Source organism: Pongo pygmaeus, chromosome 3 (genome assembly GCF_028885625.2).
Source record: "Pongo pygmaeus isolate AG05252 chromosome 3, NHGRI_mPonPyg2-v2.0_pri, whole genome shotgun sequence".
NCBI classification, from domain to species: Eukaryota; Metazoa; Chordata; class Mammalia; order Primates; family Hominidae; genus Pongo; species Pongo pygmaeus.
In genome coordinates this window covers 38,799,769-38,823,505 of record NC_072376.2, presented here as the reverse complement: position 1 = coordinate 38,823,505, position 23,737 = coordinate 38,799,769, and the positions used below count along the sequence as shown (strand labels likewise).

Here is a 23,737-nt window from a genome sequence, read left to right as displayed (position 1 = left end):
CTGGATATACATATGGATGTGTTGTCAAGGTGACCTTTACGTTCCACAGTGTCTCTTTCACCTTTGCTGCTATTTACATAGGCTATCAAGGTATCTAGGGTTATCTTTGCTCTGGGCTGAAGACAGCCTCTTCATTCTCATGTAGAGAATGTGGGGGAGGTCCTCTGTGCAGTACTTTTGGTTATAACTTGATCCTATTTGCCAAGAAACAAGGTAAAAAGTTTTGCTCCGAGATAGTGAGTTTGCCATATCCATCTATATGTGTTCTTTGGTTGGGCACTCATAAAGGAGATCTGTTGGGAAAATTAAAATGAGGTTAGTAGGGGAGTGCAATCTGGGCCCTGCAACCTTGCACAACAGCCATTCTACAATTTTCCAAGGTCACCCTCTAATTTGTACAAAGCCATCTACCTTTGTAATGATTGATTTAAGGGAGCTTCAACCTTTGTTCTTTAGATTCAGTAGCTTAAAGGGAAAGTCAACTTCTTTTTCTTTTGGAGCCAGCTATCAGGGCCTAATGTCATTGAGAGACAACCAGGACCTAATATCTCATTCTGTTCTCTCCTCCAGTTTAATGTGGCAGCATTTGTTGATGCCCCTGGAAGTCCAGACTCAGATAAATTCTGTGGATGATAGCAAACAAATAAGATAGTAGGCACAACTTTAGAAATAGATGAAGGGATTAGGAGCCAGAGGAAGACATGACAGGACACTGTTGGAAAGATGGGTTGAAGACGGATGAGCAAGTCGAACACATCACACCAGTATATTCAAGGAACCCTTAGTCATTTGTCAAAAGTTCCATTTCCAAATATGTGCATGAGTTTGGTCACATTTTGGCTGAAATATGTTCATGTGTACTATAAAAGGGTCTGTTGTTTAAGCTATTTAATAGACTATTAAATAACAATGGTTAAAGAAAGTTTATTTAAAAACTCCACAAGCATAACAAAATAGGTTTATATTTCTGTGTTCCCATCCAGGCTTTCCAAATATATTTCCCAGCTAAAATCACTTTAAGGCCAGGTGCTGTAGCTCATGCCTGTAATCCCAGCACTTTGGGAGGCAGAGGTGGACGGGATCACCTGAGATCAGGAGTTTGAGACCAGCCTGGCCAACACGGTGAGACCCCGTCTCTACTAAAAATATAAAAATTAGCCGGGCATGGTGGTGGGCACCTGTAGTCCCAGCTACTTGGGAGGCTGAGGCAGGAGAATGGCTTGAACCCCGGGAGGCAGAGGTTGCAGTGAGCCGAGATCATGCCGCTGCACTTCAGCCTGGACAACAAGAGCAAAACTTCATCTCGAAATAATTAAACAAATAAATAAATAAATAAAAATTTTATAAATAAAATCACTTTAAACATTTTCCATGTTGTTTTTGGTTTTCAGAATATCTTAGTATAACAATGATTTACTTAGCCATCTCTCTCTTTTGATAAAAATTTATTTTTCTTCATTCCTTTGTTCTTTCTCTTTTCCTGTCATAAATGTTTCAATAGCTAACTTTGGGCATGTAACTTTTAATTTATTTGAATCATTGCCTTTCATTAATGCCAGGATTGGACTACCTATTTTCTTTCTTTCTTTCTTTTTTTTTTTTTGAGACGGAGTTTCGCTCTTGTTGCCCAGGCTGGAGAGCAATGGTGTGATCTCAGCTCACTGCAACCTCCACCTCCTAGGTTGAAGTGATTCTCCTGCCTCAGCCTCCTGAGTAGCTGGGATTACAGGCACCCATCACCACACCCAGCTAATTTTTTTGTATTTTTAGTAGAGACGGGGTTTCACCACGTTGGCCAGGCTGGTCTTGAACTCCTGACCTCAGGTGATCCGCCTGCCTTGGCCTCTCAAAGTGCTGGGATTACAGGAGTGAGCTACCGTGCCCGGCCTGGACTACCTATTTCTAAAATTGTTTTAAATATTCCCAAATTGCTTTCCATACATTTTGTCCATTGGTGTGAGTGTTCTGTGACCATCTGATACAAAACATTGATAGCTCTATTGGGGGATAAGTGGCGTTTCAGAATGATATAAAGGTGCTACTCATCTACCTGGTACTATAAGGGAAATAACATTGGTTTTGAAAGCAGGAGACCTGGGCTCCTGTATTAGCTCTGCTGACTCATCAGCTTTACGATCTTGGACAGATCATTTCACTGTCAAAGACCTGTTTTTCCCTTCATTCTACTGAGCTAAAAATAAACACCCTAGAGAATTTTTGTGAAGGTCAAATGAGGTAGTAATATCTGTGAAGACCCTGTGAAAATGACACAAACGTATATTTGAAGTACTTTGAAAGGGCAAGCTGAAAATAATGCAACTTGGTCTAGAAAATGGTGTTGGAGACTATGTGGACGTGGAGAGTGTTCTGCAAATAGCCCCTAAGCCGTTACTTGCCAAGGCTCGTGGCTGAACATGTTTGCCGTCATTTATTGTTTGCAGCTTACTGAGTTCTACTTGTTGTCCTTTTGGGATTAATTTCAATTTGATTTATTTTTTCATCTACTTTTTTTTTTTGGTATTTTCTTTATTTTGGTATCAAGTTGTTTTTTTTTTTTTTGAGACAGAGTCTCCCTCTGTCACCCAGGCTGGAGTACAGTGGCTCAGTCTTGGCTCACTGCAGCCTCTGCCTCCTGGGTTAAAGTGATTCTTCTGCCTCAGCCTCCTGAGTAGCTGGGACTACAGGTGCCCGCCACCACGCCTGGCTAATTTTTGTATTTTTAGTTGAGACAGAGTTTCACCATGTTGGCCAGGCTGGTCTTGAACTCCTGACCTCAAGCGATCGGCCTGCCTCGGCCTCCCAAAGTGCTGGGATTACAGGCATGAACCACCGCGTCCGGCCTCAAGTTGATTTTTTTGTTTATTTGTTTGTTTTGTAAAGACAACCTGTCACTATGTTACTCAGGCTGGTATCGAACTCCTGGCCTCAAGCAATCTGCCAGCCTTAGTCTCTGTCTCTGTGCCAGCCTACTATCAAATTTTATGTTAATTACCAAATGCTGCTCTTCCAGATTGTTTAACATTCATTCATTCATCCATGCTGCACTCTACAAATATTTATTGGATACCGTGGCTCACATCTGTACTCTCAGCACTTTGGGAGGCCGAGGTGGGAGGATCACTTGAGGCCAGGAGTTCAAGACCAGACTGGGCAATATGGTGAGACTCTCTTTCTCTACTAAAAATCAAGAAAATTAGCCAGGCACAGTGGCATGCCTGTAGTCACAGCTACTCAGCAGGCTTAGATGGAAGGATTGCTTGAGCACAGGAGGTCAAGGTTGCAATGAGCTATGATCATGCCACTGCACTCCAGCCCAGGCAACAGAGCAAGACCCTGTCTCTTAAAAAAAAAAAAAAAAAAACTATTGGATGCTTAAGGTATGTGACCTTTACTGTTCATTGCTAAAAAATTATACAATTATGTGACAATTATTTCTTTAATTATATTATGTGACTATTATTTTTTTAAAAGTTTTTGGCAATCTTGAAACTCTTTTGGAATCATTATTTTACTTTTGCTTTTCTTAGGAAAGAATTTAAATATTAACAAAAGTTATAGCCTTTCAGAAAGAAAATATTCACCATCCTATTTTTAGTGGTCCAAATTCATGACTTTTTTTTTTTTTTTTTTTTTTTTTAAATAGGAGTCTTGCTCTCTCACCCAGCTGGAGTGTAGTGGTGTGACCTCAGCTCATTGCAACCTTCTCCTTCCTGGTTCAAGCCATTCTTTTGGCTCAGCCTCCTGAGTAGCTGGGACTATAAGCGTGCACCACCACACCTGGCTAATTATTATTTTTTTTTTTTTTGAGACGGAGTCTCGCTCTGTCGCCTAGGCTGGAGACCAGTGTCACAATCTCGGCTCACTGCAACCTCCGCCTCCCAGGTTCACGCCATTCTCCTGCCTCAGCCTCCCGAGTAGCTGGGACTACAGGCACCCGACACCATGCCTGACTAATTTCTGTATTTTTAGTAAAGATGGGGTTTCACCGTGTTAGCCAGGATGGTCTCCATCTCCTAACCTAGTGATCTGCCTGCCTCGGCCTCCCAAAGTGCTGGGATTACAGGTGTGAGCCACACGCCCAGCCTAATTTTTGTATTTTTAGTAGAGATGGGGTTTCACCACGTTGGCCAGGCTGGTCTCAAACTTCTGACCTCAAGTGATCCGCCCACCTCAGCCTCCGAAAGTGCTGACATTACAGGCATGAGCCAGTGTGCCTGGCCCAAATTCATGTTTTCTATAGTTGAAATAACTCAATATTACATTTTAATGAATTTCCCCCTATTTTTTTTCAATCATTGTATTTTCAAATTTTCTGGCCAGATGTGGTGGCTCATGCCTATAATCCTAGCACTTTGGGAGGCCAAGGAGGATGGATTGCTTGAGCCCAGGAGTTTGAGACGAGCCTGGGCAACATGGCAAAACCCCATCTCTACAAAAAATACAAAAATTAGCTGGGCATGGTGGTATGTGCCTATAGTCCCAGCTACTCGAGAGGCTGAGGTGGGAGGATCACTTGAGTCCAGCAGGTCAAGGCTGCAGAGAGCTGTGTCTGAGCTGTGTTCACACCACTGCACTCCAGCCCGGGTGACAGAGCAAGGCCTCGTCTTAAAAAAAAAAATTATTCTAACAAATTATTGATTATTCTCAGTTTGTATTGTCTCAGAATTTTCCTGAAGGAATGTAAAAACTAAACTCTAGCATATTTGTTCCTTTAAAACAAGTGTCCTTTTAAAGAATTCTGATTTCAATGATAATATTACTAAATTAGACTAGTGGCTGAGCCAGAATCTATACCTGGCAACATAAAAGGAAAAAAGTCTAGAATAAAGTTCATAATTCGATTAAATGAAGCATCTGGTTTCCCTCTATTAGAAATTGGAAGAAATCAGCATTAGTAAATTAGTGTTTTAGTGAAGTTCTCTTTGCCGGAGGAGAGCATTTGCATGCCATCTTTGTAGAGGGTGTAATGATATTTAAGGCTTTCTGTTAGTGATCCTGATAGTAATTTTTCCATGCAAAAAGACCATATCTCATGGTATAACTGAAGCTAAAATGGTCTGGGTTGGTGACTTGAAGCCTTTCCTCAGGATTTGGGAATACAGATAGTCAACATATAAACCACCATGGAGGCTGGGCACAGTGGCTCTCGCCTGTAATCCCAGCACTTTGGGAGGCCGAGGCAGGTGGATCACTTGAGGTCAGGAATTTGAGACCAGCCTGGCCAACATGGTGAAACCGCATCTCTATTAAAAATACAAAAATTAGCCAGGCGTGGTGGCACATGCCTGTAGTCCCAGCTACCAGGGAGGTTGAAACAGGAGAATCACTTGAACCCGGGAGGCAAAGGTTGCAGTGAGATGAGATAGCGCCACTGCACTCCAGCCTGGGTAACAGTGCGAAACTCCATCTCAGAAAAAAAAGAAAAAGAAAGCACCATGGAGACTACAAATTATTATAATAATAAAAACAAGGGCCATCACGTGTAGAGCCTGCAGCAAAGCCAGATTTACTGTGAGCCTAATGAAGCTTTAGCTTCAGGACGCCTTGCTTGCCTGGGTCCCTAGAAATGCCCTGGGTGGGTCAGGGAGCCTAGTTGCAATTGGAAGCATTTCTAGGTGAGCAGTTCTTGCAAATTCCCTAAAGAGACTTTAGGAAAAAAGGACTCTAAGACTATAGTAATTTATTGTGCTAGGCGTGGTAGCTCACGTCTGTAATCCCAGCACTTTGGGAAGCCAAAGCTGGTGGATCACTTGAGCCCAGGAGTTTGAGACCGGACTGGCCAACATAGCAAAACCTCGTCTCCACAAAAAATACAAAAATTAGCTGGGCATGGTGGTGTGCACCTGTAATCCCAGCTACTCAGGAGGCTGAGGTGGGAGGATTACCTGAGCCCATGGAGGTTGAGGCTGCAATGAGCCGTGATTGTGCCACTGCACTCCAGCTTGGGTGACAGAATGAGACCTGTCTCAAAAACAAAAACAAAAATGAAAAATAACGATCATAATTTATTGTGATGTTTTTCTCATTCTAAATAAATACTCATTTATTTATTTATTTTTGCAGAGACAGGGTCTCACTATGTTGCCCAGGCTGGTCTCAAACTCAAGCAATCCTCCTGCCTTGGCCTCCCAAAGTGCCTGAGCTACTGCACCTGGCCAAATATTTACTTTTGTACTGATTTTTGTCTCCATTTAAAATTTTTTTCATTTTAAAAAAAGGATCCTTCCCCACTATTGTAAAAGTCTCAGGCTCGTGTAGTGTGGCTCCACACCAGGTCTATTAGCTTCTTGAGGGCAGAGACTGACTATATTTATTGTGTTCACAGTTGTCCACACAGATGCCCAGGGGAGGGCCTGGCCTAGAATATTTGTTGAATGAATGCCTATTATGGATCAGCTAGTTTCTTGGTTACTTGACATACCTTATTGATAATACAGCTTCTGCAAGACAAGTCTTATTTTTCCCATTTTAGAAAAGAAATTGAAGTTTACAGTTGCAGAGCCGAGATTTGAACCCACTTTACTACACCATCCTGCTTTCTGTATGTCCTGCCAGTTCTAAATTTTGAAGCTATTCGGGAAAGACCATTTGACATATTGTTTTAAAATTACATTTTTTCTCTGCTGTACTTGGTTATTAAAAGAGTTAAATAGTCCTAGAATGAGGGTACTACATTCCACAATTGCATGATAAGAGAAAAATGTCTGTATACCTTTGGAATTCAGTATCATCTAGAGAGGTCATGGAGGACCTGTCAGCAAATTTGGGGTGTTCAGAAAACCATTAGTTGTCCAAGTGCCTAGCACAGCACTTCTATGCGTAACATTTATATGTAATTCTCTATTCACTTCTCTCCTAAAACCAGTAACGTTGGCGTCGGGTTATTTTCCTCACTGATGTCAGAAATTAAGTGAATCCCTCAGGGACCACCCCTGTGCTGGATTGTCTTCCCCTGTGAATGGTTATCTTTACACCATTGTCAATGTTAGACTGAGGCTGGGCGCGGTGGCTCACACCTGTAATCCCACCATTTTGGAAGGCTGAGACGGGTGGATCACTTGAGGTCAGGAGTTCGAGACCACCCTGGCCAATGTGGTGAAACCCTGTCTCTACTAAAAATACAAAAATTAGCCAGGCATTGTGGCACGTGCCTGTAGTCCTAGCTACTCTACTCGGGAGGCTGAGGCAGGAGAATCGCTTGAACCCAGGAGGTGGAGGCTGCAGTGAACCAAGATAACGCCACTGCACTCCAGTGTGAGTGACAGAGCAAGACTCTGTCTCAAAAAAAAAAAAAAAAAGGTTAGACTGAAAGGGCAGGGATACTTGTCTGCATAGCATTTAGAACAGCATGGCATTCAATCAAGTAATAATTAAATGGTTCTTAGAGATGAGTGATTTTCATAACTGAATGTAACAGAACAAGAACAGTGATGGAAATAACAGCCATAGAAATTGAATAATATAAATATTAATAAGAGCTAACACATATCTAGTACCAGATGTGCCGGACACTGTTCCAGGTGTTGTGTGTGTACTCTCTCACCTAATCCTCACTGAAATTCTGCGAGGTAGGTACTGTGATCATTCCCACTTAGAGGAGAGGAAACCAGGGGGTGGAGAGGTTAGGTAACAAGGTGCACAAGGTGAATCAGGCCCAGGCTATATCGCCCTATGTGCTCTTGCCTGCCAATTAGAGGTAGAGTATGGACCTCAGAGGTCATTTTGTTCAATTTTTAAAATTTTTCTATTATAGATGAAGAAGCTGAACCTCCCTCTCTCCCACATAAACGACCTGCCCAAGATATCAGTTTGTGGTAAAGCTAGAAATAGAACTAAGTCCTTCACCTTTCTAGTTCACTGTCATTCCAGGATATCATGCAAATTAAATTATGTGCCTTTGAAACACACTTTTACACCATAGACCCGAAGGTGATTGAACAGGCTGTGAAAATGCAAGGGGTATGCAACAGACATGACACAAAACCAAGGGACAGTAGACTGAGAAAGCCTCTAAGAAACACTCAGAGGCGACTGGGCGCGGTGGCTCACACCTGTAATTCCAACATTTTGGGAGGCCAAAGGGGATGGATCATTTGAGGTCAGGAGTTCGAGACCAGCCTGGCCAACATGGTGAAACCCTGCCTGTACTAAAAATACAAAAATTAGCCGGGCAGTAGTGGCACACGCCTGTAATCCCAGCTACTTGGGAGGCTGAGGCAGGAGAATTGCTTGAGCCTGGGAGGCGGAGGTTAGGGTGAGCTGATCGCACCATTGAGCTCCAGTCTGGGTGACAGAGTGAGACCCTGTCTTTTTTTTTTGATGGAGTCTTGCTCTGTTGCCCAGGCTGGAGTGCAATGGTAGGATCTCCGCTCACAGCAACCTCTACCTCCCAGATTCAAGCAATTCTCCAGCATCAGTCTCTTGAGTAGCTGGAGTTATAAGCACGGGCCACTATGCCCAGCTAAATTTTGTTTTTGTATTTTTAGTAGAGACGGGGTCTTGCCATGCTGGCCAGGCTGGTCTTGAACTCCTGACCTCAAGTGATCCGCCCACCTTGGCCTCCTAAAGTGTTGGGATTACAGACATGAGCCACCGTGCCTGGTCGGAGTCATAGTTTTGATTATGCCTGCATCCCGCTTCACCACCTGGGGTGTCCCTCAGAACTCAATCAAATGGAGAATTCATCAGCATTACCTTATATTTCACCCTGTTTATTACACAAAGTTATATACATCAGCAAAAACATGTTTAGATAAGTCATTTTTATTTGTCTAAGTTTCCTTCAACCTCCAGCTATTATTTTATCCCTTTTGTCACTCTTCATCCATTTACTTTGATTATTTAAATTCAAGTCTACAAACATTTATTTAACAAATACAAGGCACTGTAATAGACATTTAGAAAAACAAGGTAGCCCTTGCCTTTAGATGACCTGTGGTGTCTAACAGGAGAAACAAATATGGAAATGAGTGAAATAAAAACAGTACGCTTTTACATTTTGATTATTGAGAAATAATAACTGAAACCAAATGTAATAATACGATTCAAAAATCACTATATGTATGTATATGTTATGTGTACATATATACATAGAAAAAATTTGGACATTGAACAAATTGCTGACAGTGGTAACTTCCCGTGGTGTGTGGTTAGGGAGTAAGGAAAGAAGAGAACCTTTATTTTTAACAATGTCTTTCTATGTTGTTTGAATGTTTTGCAATACAAATGCATTATAATTTAATTGTAATTTTAAAAAGTTGGGTTGGGCATGGTGGTTCACGCCTGTAATCCCGGCACTTTGGAAGGCTGAAGTCGGAGGATCATTTGAATCCAGGAGTTCAAGACCAGCCTGGGCAACAAGAGTTAGACCTTGTTTCTGCAAAAACTAAAAATGTTAGCCGGGTGCACCTGTAGTCCCAGTTACTCAGGAGGCTGAGGCAGGAGGATCACTTGAGCCCAGGAAGTTGAGGCTGCAGTGAGCCATGATCATGCCACTACACTCCAGCCTGGACAACAGAGTAAGACCCTATCTCAAAAAAAAAAGAAGTCAAAGGTATTGGTTGAAACAGTTCCTGTCGGTGACTTTAATTGTTCTATGCTATCACTCTTCAGCTTCCCCCCACTTCCAAAAATCTCAAAGGAAAAAACAGACTTAAATGTAAAGTTCAGCTATTCATTCTATATTAAGGAATATCTTGTCCTCTATAATAATACGTTGATGTTCAAAACAATGTAAGGAGGAGTCATGTATTATACATGATTAACATGAAAGAAAAACTCATAACAGTAGACCCTGACCCTTTACTCAAGACTTTGGTCATGTAATCTCTGGTCAAGATATGACATTAAGCAGAACCAAGCAATGAACTCCCCCAAATACTAAAAGATCCTGGCTTTCACCAACCTCAGGGTTACCTAGAAATATTTTCAAGTAACACTAGTAGATCACCCAAGGGTTACTTTAATTACTTCTGTGATTCGCTCTTCACTGGCCAGTAAATTAGAAGGTTCTGGTCTATTCTCAGCTTCCCTGCTACTTTTCAGCAACAGAATTGTTGTTCTTCCATCCAAGTACTAACCAGGCCCGACCCTGCTTAGCTTCCGAGATCAGACGAGATCGGGCGCGTTCAGGGTGGTGTGGCCGTAGACCAGAATTGTTGTTCATGTTCAGTAGTTTTAATCATATCTTTTTCTTTTTAAAATAGCCTCTTTTTTTTTTTGAGACAGAGTTTTGTTCTTGTTGCCCAGGCTGGAGTGCAGTGGCATGATCTTGGCTCACTGCAACCTCCACCTCCCAGGTTCAAGCGATTCTCCTGCTTTAGCCCCCTAAGTAGCTGGGACTATAGGCACCCACCACTACGCCCAGCTAATTTTTTTTTTTTTTTTTTGAGACGGAGTTGTTCTGTCACCCAGACTGGAGTGCAGTGGTGCGATCTTGGCTCACTGCAACCTCCGCCTTCTGGGCTCAGACAATTCTCCTGCTTCAGCCTCCCGAGTAGCTGGGATTACAGGCACATGCCACCATACCCAGCTTATTTTTCTTGTATTTTCAGTAGAGACAGGTTTCACTATGTTGGCCAGGCTGGTGTTGAACTCCTGACCTCAGATGATCCTCCCACCTCAGCCTCCCAAAGTGCTGGGATTACAGGCGTAAACCACCGTGTTCGGCCTAAAATAGGCTGTTTTCGAATGTTGAGTTTGCTCAGTAAAACTTTCTATATGTTATTACATGACTTATTTTATATTATAAAGTCATGTAAAGTTTCCCTCAGTTCATAGTTTCATCATGTCCAGCGCTGTTTCCATTGCTTAAAATATTTTCTGATCGCCATTTGGGTCTGATTTTCCATGTATGAGAGTGCTCATATCAAATCAAGCTGTTTAAATAGGATCGCAATATTATTCTCTGAGCATTTATAATTACATTTATTTAAACTCTTGTTAATAATTTACTGAAGTATAACTTTTTCTACTTAATGGTTAGAAAAAGTAAATATTGCTCTCTTGAAGGTTTTAGAATACCAGTTGTAGTTGAAAAAAAATTTTTTTACACGATTCTTATAAGTAACAATGGTATTCTGGTTATAGAAATTCTCTTTGGCAATTCTCCACAAGCAGTTTTCATAATTTATTCAAACTTAGTTAAAAACATCTATAATAATAATAGTTTTAATGTATCTGGTCAGTATTTCTTTTTTCTTTTTCTTTTTTTTTTAGAGATGGCATCTTTGACACCCAGGCTGGAGTGCAGTGGCGCGATCTCAGTTGACTGCAACCTCTGCCTCCTGGGTTCAAGTGATTCTCCTGCCTCAGCCTCCCAAGTAGCTGGAATTTCAGGCTTGCACCACCACACCCAGCTAAGTTTTGTATTTTTAGTAGAGACGGGATTTCACCATGTTGGCCAGGCTAATCTTGGACTCCTGACCTCAAGTGATTCACCTGCCTCAGCCTCCCAAAGTGCTGGGATTACAGAGGTGGGTCACTGTGCCCGGCCTGATCAGTATTTCTTATACTGTATTTTGTTAGAAGTGTCTTAGATCCCGATGGAGATGGGTTGGCATTATATGCAGGTACCATGTGTTAGCTAATCAAATGAAGAACTGTGCTAACTCTAGATGATATGGCTGGGCACAGTGCTCACATCTGTAATCCCAGCACTTTGGGAGGCTGAGGTGGATGGATCATTTGAGGTCAGAAGTTCAAGACCAGCCTGGCCAACATGGCGAAACCCCGTCTCTACTAAAAGTACAAAAATCAGCTGGCATGGTGGCTCACGCCTGTAGTCTTAGCTACTCGGGAGGCTGAGGCAGGAGAATCACTTGAACCAGGAGGTGGAGGTTGCAGTGAGCCGAGATTGCACCACTGCACTACTCCAGCCTAGGTGACAGAGCGAGACTCTTCAAAAAAAGTAAAAAAGATATTGTCAAGGGCACACTTAAGTGATTTAACATCACTTTAATGGGATGCTAAATTTTGAGCAAATAATTAAAATCATAAGGACAAATGAAAAACCCAACTTTTAATATATGAGTCAGGGGATAAATGGTTCATAGATCTCATGGACAAATTAAACACGTAGAGAGATTGTTTTGGTCTTTTAATAAGCAAAGCAAAGTAAAATATCTGCTGAGACAGTATCAAAACAAGTGACAGACATGGGTTTTGAAGCTGTAAATTTTTTTTCATTGAAGCGGGGCAGCTGATTTATGTCATCAGAACTTGCTAGCTTGGATTGACACAGATCAGACTTTAATTTTGGCTTTGATACTTATCCTCTATGTAATCTTGGGCAAATTTCTCTGGGCCTCAGTTTCATCAATTGTAAATTGAGTTTCAGAACACCTACCTGGCTAAGCTGATGAGTGAATTAAATGAGATAATATATTACAGGTACCTAGTATGTTTCTGATATTACAGTATGTGTGCAATAAAAATTCTTATAATAATAATTTAAAAGAATATGATAGAATGTCAAAAAGTTATCTGTAATAATTGTCTCAATCCTTCACTTTAAGAATTAAGACTGTTCTTTATTCTTTCTTCTTTTTTTAAAAAAAGCATTTTTGGCTGGGTGCAGTGGCTCACGCCTGTAATCCCAGCATTTTGGGAGGCCGAGGTCAGGAGTTCAAGACCAGCCTGACCAACATGGAGTAACCCTATCTCTGCCAAAAATATAAAATTAGCCAGGCGTGGCAGTGCATGCCTGTAATCCCAGCTACTCAGAGGCTGAGGCAGGAGAACTGCTTGAACCCGGAAGGCGGAGGTTATGGTGAGCTGAGATCGTGCCATTACACTCCAGCCTGAGCAACAAGAGCGAAACTCTGTCTCAAACAAACAAACAAACAAACAAAAAACCACTTTTTTGATGTGGGAGGGGAAAGTGGTGGAAGGAACAAAGTAATAGGCTTTGTTGTTTGTTTCAACCCTCTTTCTTCCATCCTTTGTTAAAAAAAAAAAAAAGCTTGGCTAATTTTTTAGCTGTAAGACTTAGCACAAATTAATTATGATATGTTATTCTCCTGAAACCTGACTTTACCAAGGGAGTTTAAAAAAATCCTTTTTTTCAATTAAAGAAAATAATTTCAGATAATCCTTGAAGATTTTGCTTCTACATAACCAAGACAAACTAAAAAGGCTCCATCTAGTATTTCCATTTCCAAATATTACACTTAATCTTCAAGACATTGGTGGGGGATTGGGCAAAAGAGTCTTTAAAATGACATTTTGTTTACTTAAATGTGCCTAAGAAACACTGCAGCCTTTCATGTTCAAGAAAGCAGTTGCAGCAGTCCGTTGACAAAGAAGGCTTAGCTATTAATCATGTGGATGGTGGCATTTTCACGGCTGTTTTTGCAGTTTTATTATTTACTTTTTGAGACAGGGTCTCATTCTGTCACCCACGCTGGAGTCCAGTGGTGCCATCACAGCTTTAAACTTGAATTCTTGAGCTCAAGCAATTCTCTCACCTCAGCCTCCCCAGTAGCTGTAACTACAGGCTCATGCCACCATGCCTAGTTTATTTTTATTTTTATTTTTTGTAGAGACCGAAGTCTCACTATGTTGCTTAGGCTGATCTTGAACTCCTGGACTCAAGCAATCCTCCTGCCTCAGCCTCCCAAAGTGTTGGGATTACCGGCATGAGTCACTGCACTTGGCCCTTGTTTTTGCAGTTTAAATACTAAATTTTGTTTAATAATTTTAACAGAGCCTTTAAGAAGAGAAATATATGAAGATTAAAAAAAATTTCTTTTTAGTTTCTTGTTGGAAAAAGTCTTTTATTTTTAAATGTAAAATATTCTCTTTACCTTCTTATGCTACTTATTTTTTACTTTTAATTATGGAAATTGTCATAATACACAAAAATAGAAACAATAATAAACCCTCATAAACACATCACTGAGTTTTAACAGTCATCAAAATTCTGCAGCTTATTTCAAGATGGGTTTTTAATGTACAATATTTTAAAGAGACATATCTAATTGATTTGCATGTTCTGAAAAGACTAATGTTTATGCCTCTGTGTGTGTGTGTGTGTGTGTGTGTGTGTGTCTGTCTGCAATCCACTTTCTTTGTTGTTGTTGCAGGTTTAAATCCTTTCTGGAACAAGGTAGATCTTCCTTAAACTGAAAATAATCAATTACGCATTGAATGCCTAACACGTGTCCAGCATGTGTGAGCTTCTGTGAAGGAATTATGCCAGGAGATGTTAAAAAAAGTTAGTCAAAGAAGTGGAAAAATAGGAAAGAAATCCAGTTTTATCCTAGGCTCAGGAAAAAGTTGGTGAGGCCTTGACCTAGAGTAGGGTTTCCCAACATATCTTATCCTGAAAGCCACTTTCACAGCGTTAAGCAATCTCTTGAACCCATGAGGAATTTAAAAAATTATTTCATCATTTGTGTGTGGTAATAAAAAAAATAAAAAGCGTTGACATATACTTTATTTTATATAAATATATTTTATTGACTATTGTATTTTAAGGCCTATTTAAATTTAAAATATTAATAGAATAAATAAATATTTTAAATGCTAATAATACATGTATGTAAATTTGGGCATTTTATCATCTAATCAATAATGCACATTATTTAAATTATTTTCATTATGTAATAAGGAAAAGCATTTTATGACTTAAATATTTTTGAAATTTTATTTATTTATTTATTTATTTTTTTAGGGATGCAGTCTCCCTCTGTCACCCAAGCTGGAGTGCAGAGGCATGATCACAGCTCACTGCAGCCTCGAACTCCTGAGCTCAAGCAACCCTCCTGCATCGACCTCCCAAAGTGTTGAGAATACAGGCATGAGCCACTGCACCTGGCCTCAAAATATATTTATAACAGAAAAATATTTTAGTAAACAATAGTAGATAATGATACTTAGATATGTATAGATATGTATACAAACAAAAAACCAGAAAAATAGAACATAAAGTGACACATAAAAAACCAAACTTTGGACAGGTGCAGTGGCTCACGCCTGTAATCCCAGCACTTTGAGAGGCCGAGGCAGGTCTATCACCTGAGGCCCAGAGTTCGAGACCAGCCTGGCCAACGTGGTGAAACCCTGCCTCTACTAAAAATATAAAAATTAGCCATGAGTGGTGGCACATGCCTATAATCCCAGCTACTTGGGAGGCTGAGGCAGGAGAATCACTCCTTCTCAAAAAACAAACCAAAAACCCACCCCCCACCAAACTTTGTGAAACACAATGTTATAGCATCAAAAATGGATAAACATTGCTTATGTAACATTTTGTTTGAGTAGTTGAATTTTGCTTTTTTTTTTTTTTTTTTTCCGAGACAGAGTCTTGCTCTGTTACCCGGGCTAGAGTGCAGTGGCACGATCTCAGCTCACTGCAACCTCCGCCTCCCGGGTTCAAGCAATTCTCCTGCCTCAGCCTCCCGAGTAGCTGGGATTACAGGCACCCACCATCGCGCCTGGCTCGTTTTTGTATTTTTAGTAGAGATGGGGTTTCACCATGTTGGCCAGGCTGGTCTCGAACTCCTGACCTCGTGATGTGCCCACCTTGGCTTCTCAAAGTGTTGGGATTACAGGCATGAGCCACCACATCCGGCCGGATTTTGCTTTTTAAAAAAGGACAAGTTTTTTAAAAAAGTAAGATTAGTGTTTTGTTCATGAATGGTTAATATAAGAAAATATTAATGGTTAAGAAATAACTAATGCTTAATATAAGAAAAATGGTTTGGAGGCAGCTCTTTCAAGAATTTCACAAATAAGGCAAAGCCAGGAGGGACAGTCTTCAGTCTCAATATGTGAAAAGCCAAACTAGATGTAATCATGTTGATGATTAAATATTATTTCCTCTTTTAACATGTTAAAAGCACTGTTGTTGTTTTTTTCTAAAAACAGTGTAGGCTGTACATTAATTTTGAGTTTCTGTATGCAGCTTATAGATCTAGTGAAGATCTCCTTGAGGCAATTGTGTAAAATAATCATTTTTATGTCCCTCATACTGGTTACATGTCAATGTCCTTGTTCTTTGTGCTTCATGTCTTTAACCAGTTGTCTACTATAGAATAAGTCAGTGGTTTTCAACAGTGGAGTGTGGGGGAGGAATTTTGACTTCCTGGGGACATTGGCAAGGTCTGGAGACATTTTTGATTGTCACAACACTGAAAATGGGGGAACTACTGTCATCCAGTGAGTAGAGTTTAGATGCTGCTAAACTCCTCCATTGCACAGGACAGCCCACCACAGCAAAGAATTATCTGACCCGAAATGTCAATAGTGACCAGGTTTGAGAAATCTTTGTACTATGTAAACAGTATTTATCTATGAAAGATAACATTTTTCCCCCTAATCCAATATGACTAGTAAAAGACAAAGATTTTTAAAGTCATGAAATGGTCAAAACTGTCATGGAAGTTGGCAGTATTTTTTGTTTTATTGTATTTAATTTAATTAATTTATTTTTTTTCCTGAGACAGGTTTTTGCTGTGTCACCCAGGCTGGAGTGCAGTGGTACAATCATAGCTCCTTGCAGCCTTGACCTCCCGGGCTTAAGTGATCTTCCCACCTCATCCTCCCAAGTAGCTGGGACTACAGGCATGTGCCACCACTCTCAGCTGATTTTTTATTTTTTGTAGAGACAAGGTTTGTCTTGTCTCTACAAAACTATGTTGCCCAGGTTGGTCTTGAACTCCTGGGCTCAAGGGATCTTCTTCCCTCGGTTTCCCAAAGTGCTGGGATTACAGGCAGGAGCAACTCTGCCCCGCTTTGGCAATATTTAGTGGAGTAATAAAGAGAATGAGTTATTGTCTCATGAGCAAACTCACCTTCCCAAACCTCTGTGCATGTTTACTCAGAGACTCTCAAATGTTCCATTCTAAAAGGGAAATGTACAAATTTAAATTATTATATGTATTTATTGATTTAAAAATAGAATGAAAACAGACATTACTGCCTTTACTAATGTGAACCCTTGGGGCTTTGCTGCATAGGCCAAATACATTTCTGGGATTTAAAAAACTAAACTTGGGAGAGAGAAATCTTTCCTCTACAAAGGAGAAAATGACACAACCCGAGGAAGAAATGGACGTGAGAGGCTGAAATAAAGGGCCTTCCTGGTCACTGAGCCCATTCATCCCTGTGGTCTGGTTACTGAGCCAGGAAATTGCCCCTTTTTGCTTTAGCCAATTTGAATTAGATTTCTGTAACTTGCCACCAAAAAAGTCCTGACTAATATACTACCCGATTAATATAAGTAATATTTCAACAGTTTGCAATAATGCAATGAAATATGAAGATTGAACTTGAGATTAGTTTTTGATTACAGTATTTAAGACAGAAATCCTAAACCATTCATTTAACCAACATTTACACCTAACATGTACAAATATTCTGTGCTAGGTGCTGAGAACATAAAGGCAAATTCAAAAATTGTCTCTCCTTTGAAAGAACTCTCAGTCTAGCTGGGGAGATGGAAAAGTATCATGTCGTATGAGTGCTATGCTAGAAACAAGCCCATCTTATGGGAGCCAGCAGAAGGGGCACTTAGATCCTAAAGGGGCACGAATGACTTGGAGGTGGTGACTATCACAAAGTAAAGAGGGCATTTGAGCTAGACAGAGTGGAATAGTTGAGGCTGGGTGGAAAGAAATAGTAAGGAGAGACTGAGACACTGGCAGTAGTGTGTTATGATAGAATATGAAGTGCAAGAGGATGAGAGAGTGGCCGGGAAGGAGGCTGGGAATTGTGTCTCAAAGGTCTTGGTGAAAAATCGAGACTTTATCCCTAAAGCTTGGGGGAGCCACTAATGGATTTTACGTAGGGGAGCAATATCACGCATATTCAAAATATCACACTGTAAGATGAGGATAATAGTTACCTGGCAAGATTGTTGCAAAGAGTATAGATAATATTTATTTATTTATGTCCTTTTGAAATGTAAATGTTCATAATATTTCTCTTTTTAAAAATATTTTTAAAATTTCAATAGCTTTTGGGGTACAAGTGGTTTTTGGTTACACGGATGAATTGTATAATGGTGAAGTCTGAGATTTTAGTGTACTCATCACCAGAGGAGTATACATTGTATCCAATATGTAGTTTTTCATCCCTTACTCCTCTCCCAGCTTCCCCGTTCTGAGTCTCCAAAGTTGAGTATATCTTTCTGTATGTAGGTATATATCATTCTGTATATATAGTCCATTGTATCATTCTTATATAGTGGGAGCTAAGCTATGGGTATGCAGATGCATACATAAGCTTGGTTATGTATATAGCTTAGCTCCCACTATATGAGAGAACATATGGTATTTGGTTTTCCATTCCTGAGTTACTTCACTTAGAATATACAGATATTATTTCTTTTTTCTTTAAATAGAGACGGGGGTCTTGCTATGTTGCCCAGGTTGGTCTCGAACTCATAGGCTCTGGGATTACAGGTATGAGCCACCATGCCAGGCCTAGAGATGATATTTAAAGTGATGATTACCATGCTTAAAAATGGCCAAGCCAGGGCCAGGCGCAGTGGCTCACACCTGTAATCCTAGCACTTTGGGAGGTGGAGGCAGGCAGATCACCTGAGGTCAGGAGTTTGAGACCAGCCTGGCCAACATGGTGAAACCCCGTCTCTACTAAAAATACAAAAACTAGCTGGGCGGGGTGGCACTCGCCTGTAATGCCAGCTACTCAGGAGGCTGAGGCAGGAGAATCGCTTGAATCCGGGAGGTGGAGGTTGCAGTGAGCTGAGATCAAGCCACTGCACTCCCACCTGGGTGACAGAGTGAGACTGTCTTAAAAAAAAAAAATGGCCAAGCCAAAAAATACATCCTCATTCTATTTCAAATACTGTTAAAAACTTAGCGTTGATGGGAGGCTGAGGCAAGAGAATGGCGTGAACCCAGGAGGCGGAGCTTGCAGTGAGCCGAGATAGAGCCACTGCACTCCAGCCCGGGTGACAGAGCAAGACTCCATCTCAAAAAAAAACTTAGCGTTGAGGCCAGGAGCGGTGGGTCGGGAGTTCCAGACCAGCCTGACCAACATGGAGAAGCCCCGTCTCTACTAAAAGTACAAAAAATTAGCCAGGCGTGGTGGCACATGCCTGTAATCCCAGCTACTCGGGAGGCTGGTGGTGGCACATGCCTGTAATCCCAGCTACTCGGGAGGCTGAGGCTCCCGCTTGAACCCGGGAGGCGGAGGTTGCAGTGAGCCAAGATTGTGCCACTGCACTCCAGCCTGGGCAACAAGAAGGAAAACTCCTTCTCAAAACAAAACAAAACAAAAACAAAAACTTAGAGTTGATTCATCCATTAGTAGGTGTGATTATGGAAAATTTTTACCTGAGTCTTAGACTTGCATTAAGGTACTCCCTAGATCTGCAATAAAGTGGAATCTAAATAGCAAGTCAGTCTTGGGACCCTCTGGACCATTCTGGTTTCCTCCATATGGGAACATTTCAAACCGAGATGGAGTTTTCCAGATCATTCTGGAACGAAAAGGACCCCAATAGCCACTATGAAACCTTTTCTGTATCTGAGAAGTGGAGAATGAAGGGGTCCATACCCCCCAGAATTCAGTTTTATATTAGGCTTGTATAGCTTAATAAATGTTTTCTGTCTAAAAACTATTCCTAAAGAATGCTTCTTCTGGGTCACAAGGGGGCAGGATAAGGAAGAAATACTTCATTGCAACATAAAATATCAAATTAATGTTTTCTACGTGAAAGTCAAGACGGCGAGGGGACAAGTGAGAAAAACAAGTTCACCTCGGGCTACCAAATCATTGCAAGATTTCTTTAGTGCTATAAGTCACTGGGCCATGCAGTGTATTTCACTTTCTGACTGATTTCAAGGACCCCTCACACCATTTATTTAGTCTAGTGATTTAGAACTTTTAAGGCAATACAAACATTATTTGGAAAACACAGTAGTTGGGAAACATATCCCTCCATTTAAAATAACAAAATGTATCTCACTATCAGAAAGTGCTAATTTTGTGTTAAAGGCAGAGAATATCTCAAATTAGAGGAAAAGAAAAACATCTGAAAATATGTCATTTTATCAACTACGTTTGGAAGCAATATCTGTTAAAGCTTTTTGCCTGTTTATTCTTATCAGCCAATTTTAAGGCGTTAATCCTTAAAATACATTTTCATGAAAACTCTAATTGTTGACATTTTTCCAGGTAATGACTTTTAGAATATTTTTCTTTATACAAAGGTTAAATAAACGTATTCGTGCATGTATCTGCATAGAAAACTTTAAAAAGAATGTATAAGAAACTATTAACAGTAGTGTCCTTGGCCTGGGATTGTCAGGTGAGAAGAGGGAGAGGGATTTAACTTTTTCACTTTAGATCCTTTGGTACAATGTGATATTTTTATTTTTTATTTATTTTTTTTTTGAGACAGAGTCTCGCTCTCGCCCAGGCTGGAGTGCAGTGACGTGATCTCGGCTCACTGTAACCTCTGCCTTCCGGGTTCAAGGGATTCTCCTGCCTCAGCCTCCCAAGTAACTGGGACTATAGGCACGTGCCACCACACCCAGTTAATTTTTGTGTTTTCAGTAGAGAGGGTTTCACTATGTTGGCCAGGCTGGTCTCGAACTCCTGACCTTGTGATCCACCTGCCTTGGCCTCCCAAAGTGCTGGGATTACAGGCATGAGGCACTGCGCCCGGCCCAATCTGATATTTTTAAATGTACATGAGCATGAATTGTTTTAATAATTAAAAGGACTGGCTGAGCGCAGTGGCTCGCACCTGTAATCCCAGCACTTTGGGAGGCTGAGGCAGGTGGATCACGAGGTCAGGAGTTCGAGACCAGCCTGGTCAACATAGTGAAACCCCTCTCTACTAAAAACACAAAAATTAACTGGGCTGGTGGCACGTGCCTGTAGTACCAGTTACTCGAGAGGCTGAGGCAGGAGAATTGCTTGAACCTGGGAGGTGGAGGTTGCAGTGAGCCGAGACTGCGTCATTGCACTCCAGCCTGGGTGACAGAGTGAGACTTTGTCTAAGAAAAAAAAAAAAAAAATTAAAAGGACTAAATGAGAGGAATATTTTTCTAACTTTTGTATGCATAATCTTGACAACTATTAAATACCTATACAATTTCGACCCTTTAAGGTCTTATTTTGTCAAATCACAGTATACCCACACATTAATATGTTCTATATACAACTCTAGTCGAAGATATGCAAATGACCTTGAAATCATAATGCAATCTGTTTACTGCAAGAGCAGATGTGTCTGAAACCATAGTACAATGCATAAGTGTAATAATCCAGAAAAGTTCAAAAAGAAAAGAAGTGATAGCAGATATTTTTGTATGTACAAATTTAGATGTGGAATTATTTTATGTTGCTGTATGTTTTTTCTATTTCTGTATATTTAGCTTTTGATTATTAATAATTAAATTACTTTTTGTAGCACATTATAAAATTATATTGATAAAGTTTTTTCATTTTTAAAATGTAACAGGTGTGCAGAATAATTTATTTTTCCTAAGTAAACTGTTTGACTCAAAAAGTTAAATTCGATTCTAGATATTAGCCTCAATGTGAGGCTAAATCTCTTGCAAATTCCTGAGTCTTCCTTTCAAAGCATTCTTAATGAAGATAGTTAGTGTTAATTATGTTGTCAACTAAAAAATCCACGTCCACAACAGCTGTATTTTACTCACTAACCTTGGGAAAATTATTTAATCTCATTAAGCTTCAGTTTCCTCATCTTTTAAATGGGAAGAATAATAAGACTAGTTCATAAGGCTGTTAAGAGGATCAACTGTGACGATGTATGTAAAATACTTAATGTAGTCTGTGGTACATAATAAGTACTCAGTAAATATTACCTATTATTTTGCTTGTATTTTCACTATCGTTTTACTAATTTTAACATTTCTCAACATAATCTCTAGCTTTTGAAATATACTGCTTGAAAATTGCTTTAGTAGAGTACATTCTTCCCAGTTCTTATGGGAAGAAATGTGTTTAGCTCCCATAACAATTAATCCTCTCTTTTTTGCTGTGTAACACAAATAAAATCAAATGTAAAGTATATTTAAATTTCTGTATTTAATATGCATGAGTTAGCTAACATTTATTTAGCTTACTTATTTACTTACTTTATTTACTTATTAGCTAAGTTAGCTATACTTAACAACAAATACATATTTGAAATGGTTGTGCCTTAAGATAATTCTGAAACGATTGCATGTTGTCAGAAAAGGGTTCCAACAATTAAATTTATGAAGCACTGTTTTCCCACAGAATGAAAGTAAGCTCATATATTCACACTGTAGTGTATAATGGTAGATTTAAAAATAGCCTCAAAGTGCAACTTTTGAAAAAACTAATTGGATTAATACATTAAAAATAGCTTAGATAAATAAAACATACACTAACTTAAATACAAAATTTAAGGATAGATCTTGTGAATTAGCTTAAAATCAGTTGCCTTGATTTCAGTGAAGAGAATTACTGAGGCAGAAGGTAAATTCTTAGTGTTTTCTGAAGCTATAATAAGAAGCTAGCTGTACAGTACCTTGATCAAGTTGTGTCCCACAGTGTAGACAGCTGCTAAATTTCCCTTCTCTCCAGGGGCATGCATACCTGTCCCATACCCATGCCAAGCCACTAGATATGGGTTGTGAATTGTAATCCAATATTTGACACGGTCCCCAAACATCTGGAAACAGTATGTGGCATAGTCATTGAAGATATCTATTATGGTATCATTTTTCCACCCCCCATATTTTTCTTGTAGCGCCAAAGGCAAATCCCAGTGGTATAAAGTAACTATAGGTTCAATGTTTCTAAGCACTAGAGCGTCCAGAAGAGTATTGTAGTACTGGAGACCTTTTGCATTGGCAACTGTTACTATTCCATCGGGGAAAAGCCTTGGCCAGGAAATTGAAAATTGATAAAAAGAAACTCCTATAAAATCCAGGGCTGATAAGTCTTTTTCCAGAAAAATATAACTGTCACTGGAACCATTCGTGCTGCTGACATTTTTAAGGTGTGTGTGGATGAAATGATCCCATATAGAAGGTCCTTTTCCATCCTTCTTCCAACTCCCTTCCACTTGCAATGCTCCAGTCCCAACACCCCAGAAAAAGTTTTTAGGGAAAGTGTCATAGAGAAACAGCTGACTTTCATTTACCGGAGTAAAATTAGGATTTTTAGACCATATAGCTCTTCCATCTCCAGAGAATCCAGTAACAGCTCGTAGCAGAATAAGTGCTGACAGGATGACAGATCTTTGCAATCCCCCGTTGGACATTGTATTCCTATAGCGTATGGTTATTTCATCAGTGCTGAAGAAAATCCATTCATTCCCTGGAGATCCTGCCGCACAGCCTGGCTTCATTTGCCACCAACTGCTGGACTGTCTTATCAAAGCTTCAGTAAAAGCTTGTGATTGTAAAGCTCTGTCAATGATTAGCTTGAACTGGGAGACTGAGGATGGGTCACGGAGAGCAACGTAATTTGAGGGAGGTGGCCCTATTGCAGTCACCATCGCGTCTCCTTCTCTCTCATTATGGGAAAAATTAGATGAAAATGCATCGGTGACAGGAGTTTGAATGTGTATCTAACACATATGTAAACAATGAATTAAAATCACATTATTTTCTGTGTGCCTTTCATATTGACCCAAATCTTTTCTGAATGTTTTGAACATTATTGAATAAGGTATATAGCTTTTCTAGTTTTAGAGTTTTTGTGTGGAAATTTTATAATCTCATATATCAAGAAAAATAACATATACAAGTATATA

The 23,737-nt window shown here is 40.0% G+C and overlaps 1 protein-coding gene across 1 annotated transcript in view; it reads right to left on the bottom strand.

The window, feature by feature from the left end:
• Positions 1-23,329, bottom strand: part of KLB (klotho beta) — a 44,712-nt gene extending 21,383 nt beyond the window's left edge. Inside the window, exon 1 of the mRNA XM_054484645.1 lies at positions 22,505-23,329. Within this exon, the coding sequence (XP_054340620.1) occupies positions 22,505-23,329 (825 nt within the window). The remainder of the gene's footprint in view (positions 1-22,504) is intronic.
• Positions 23,330-23,737: the final 408 nt, after the last annotated feature.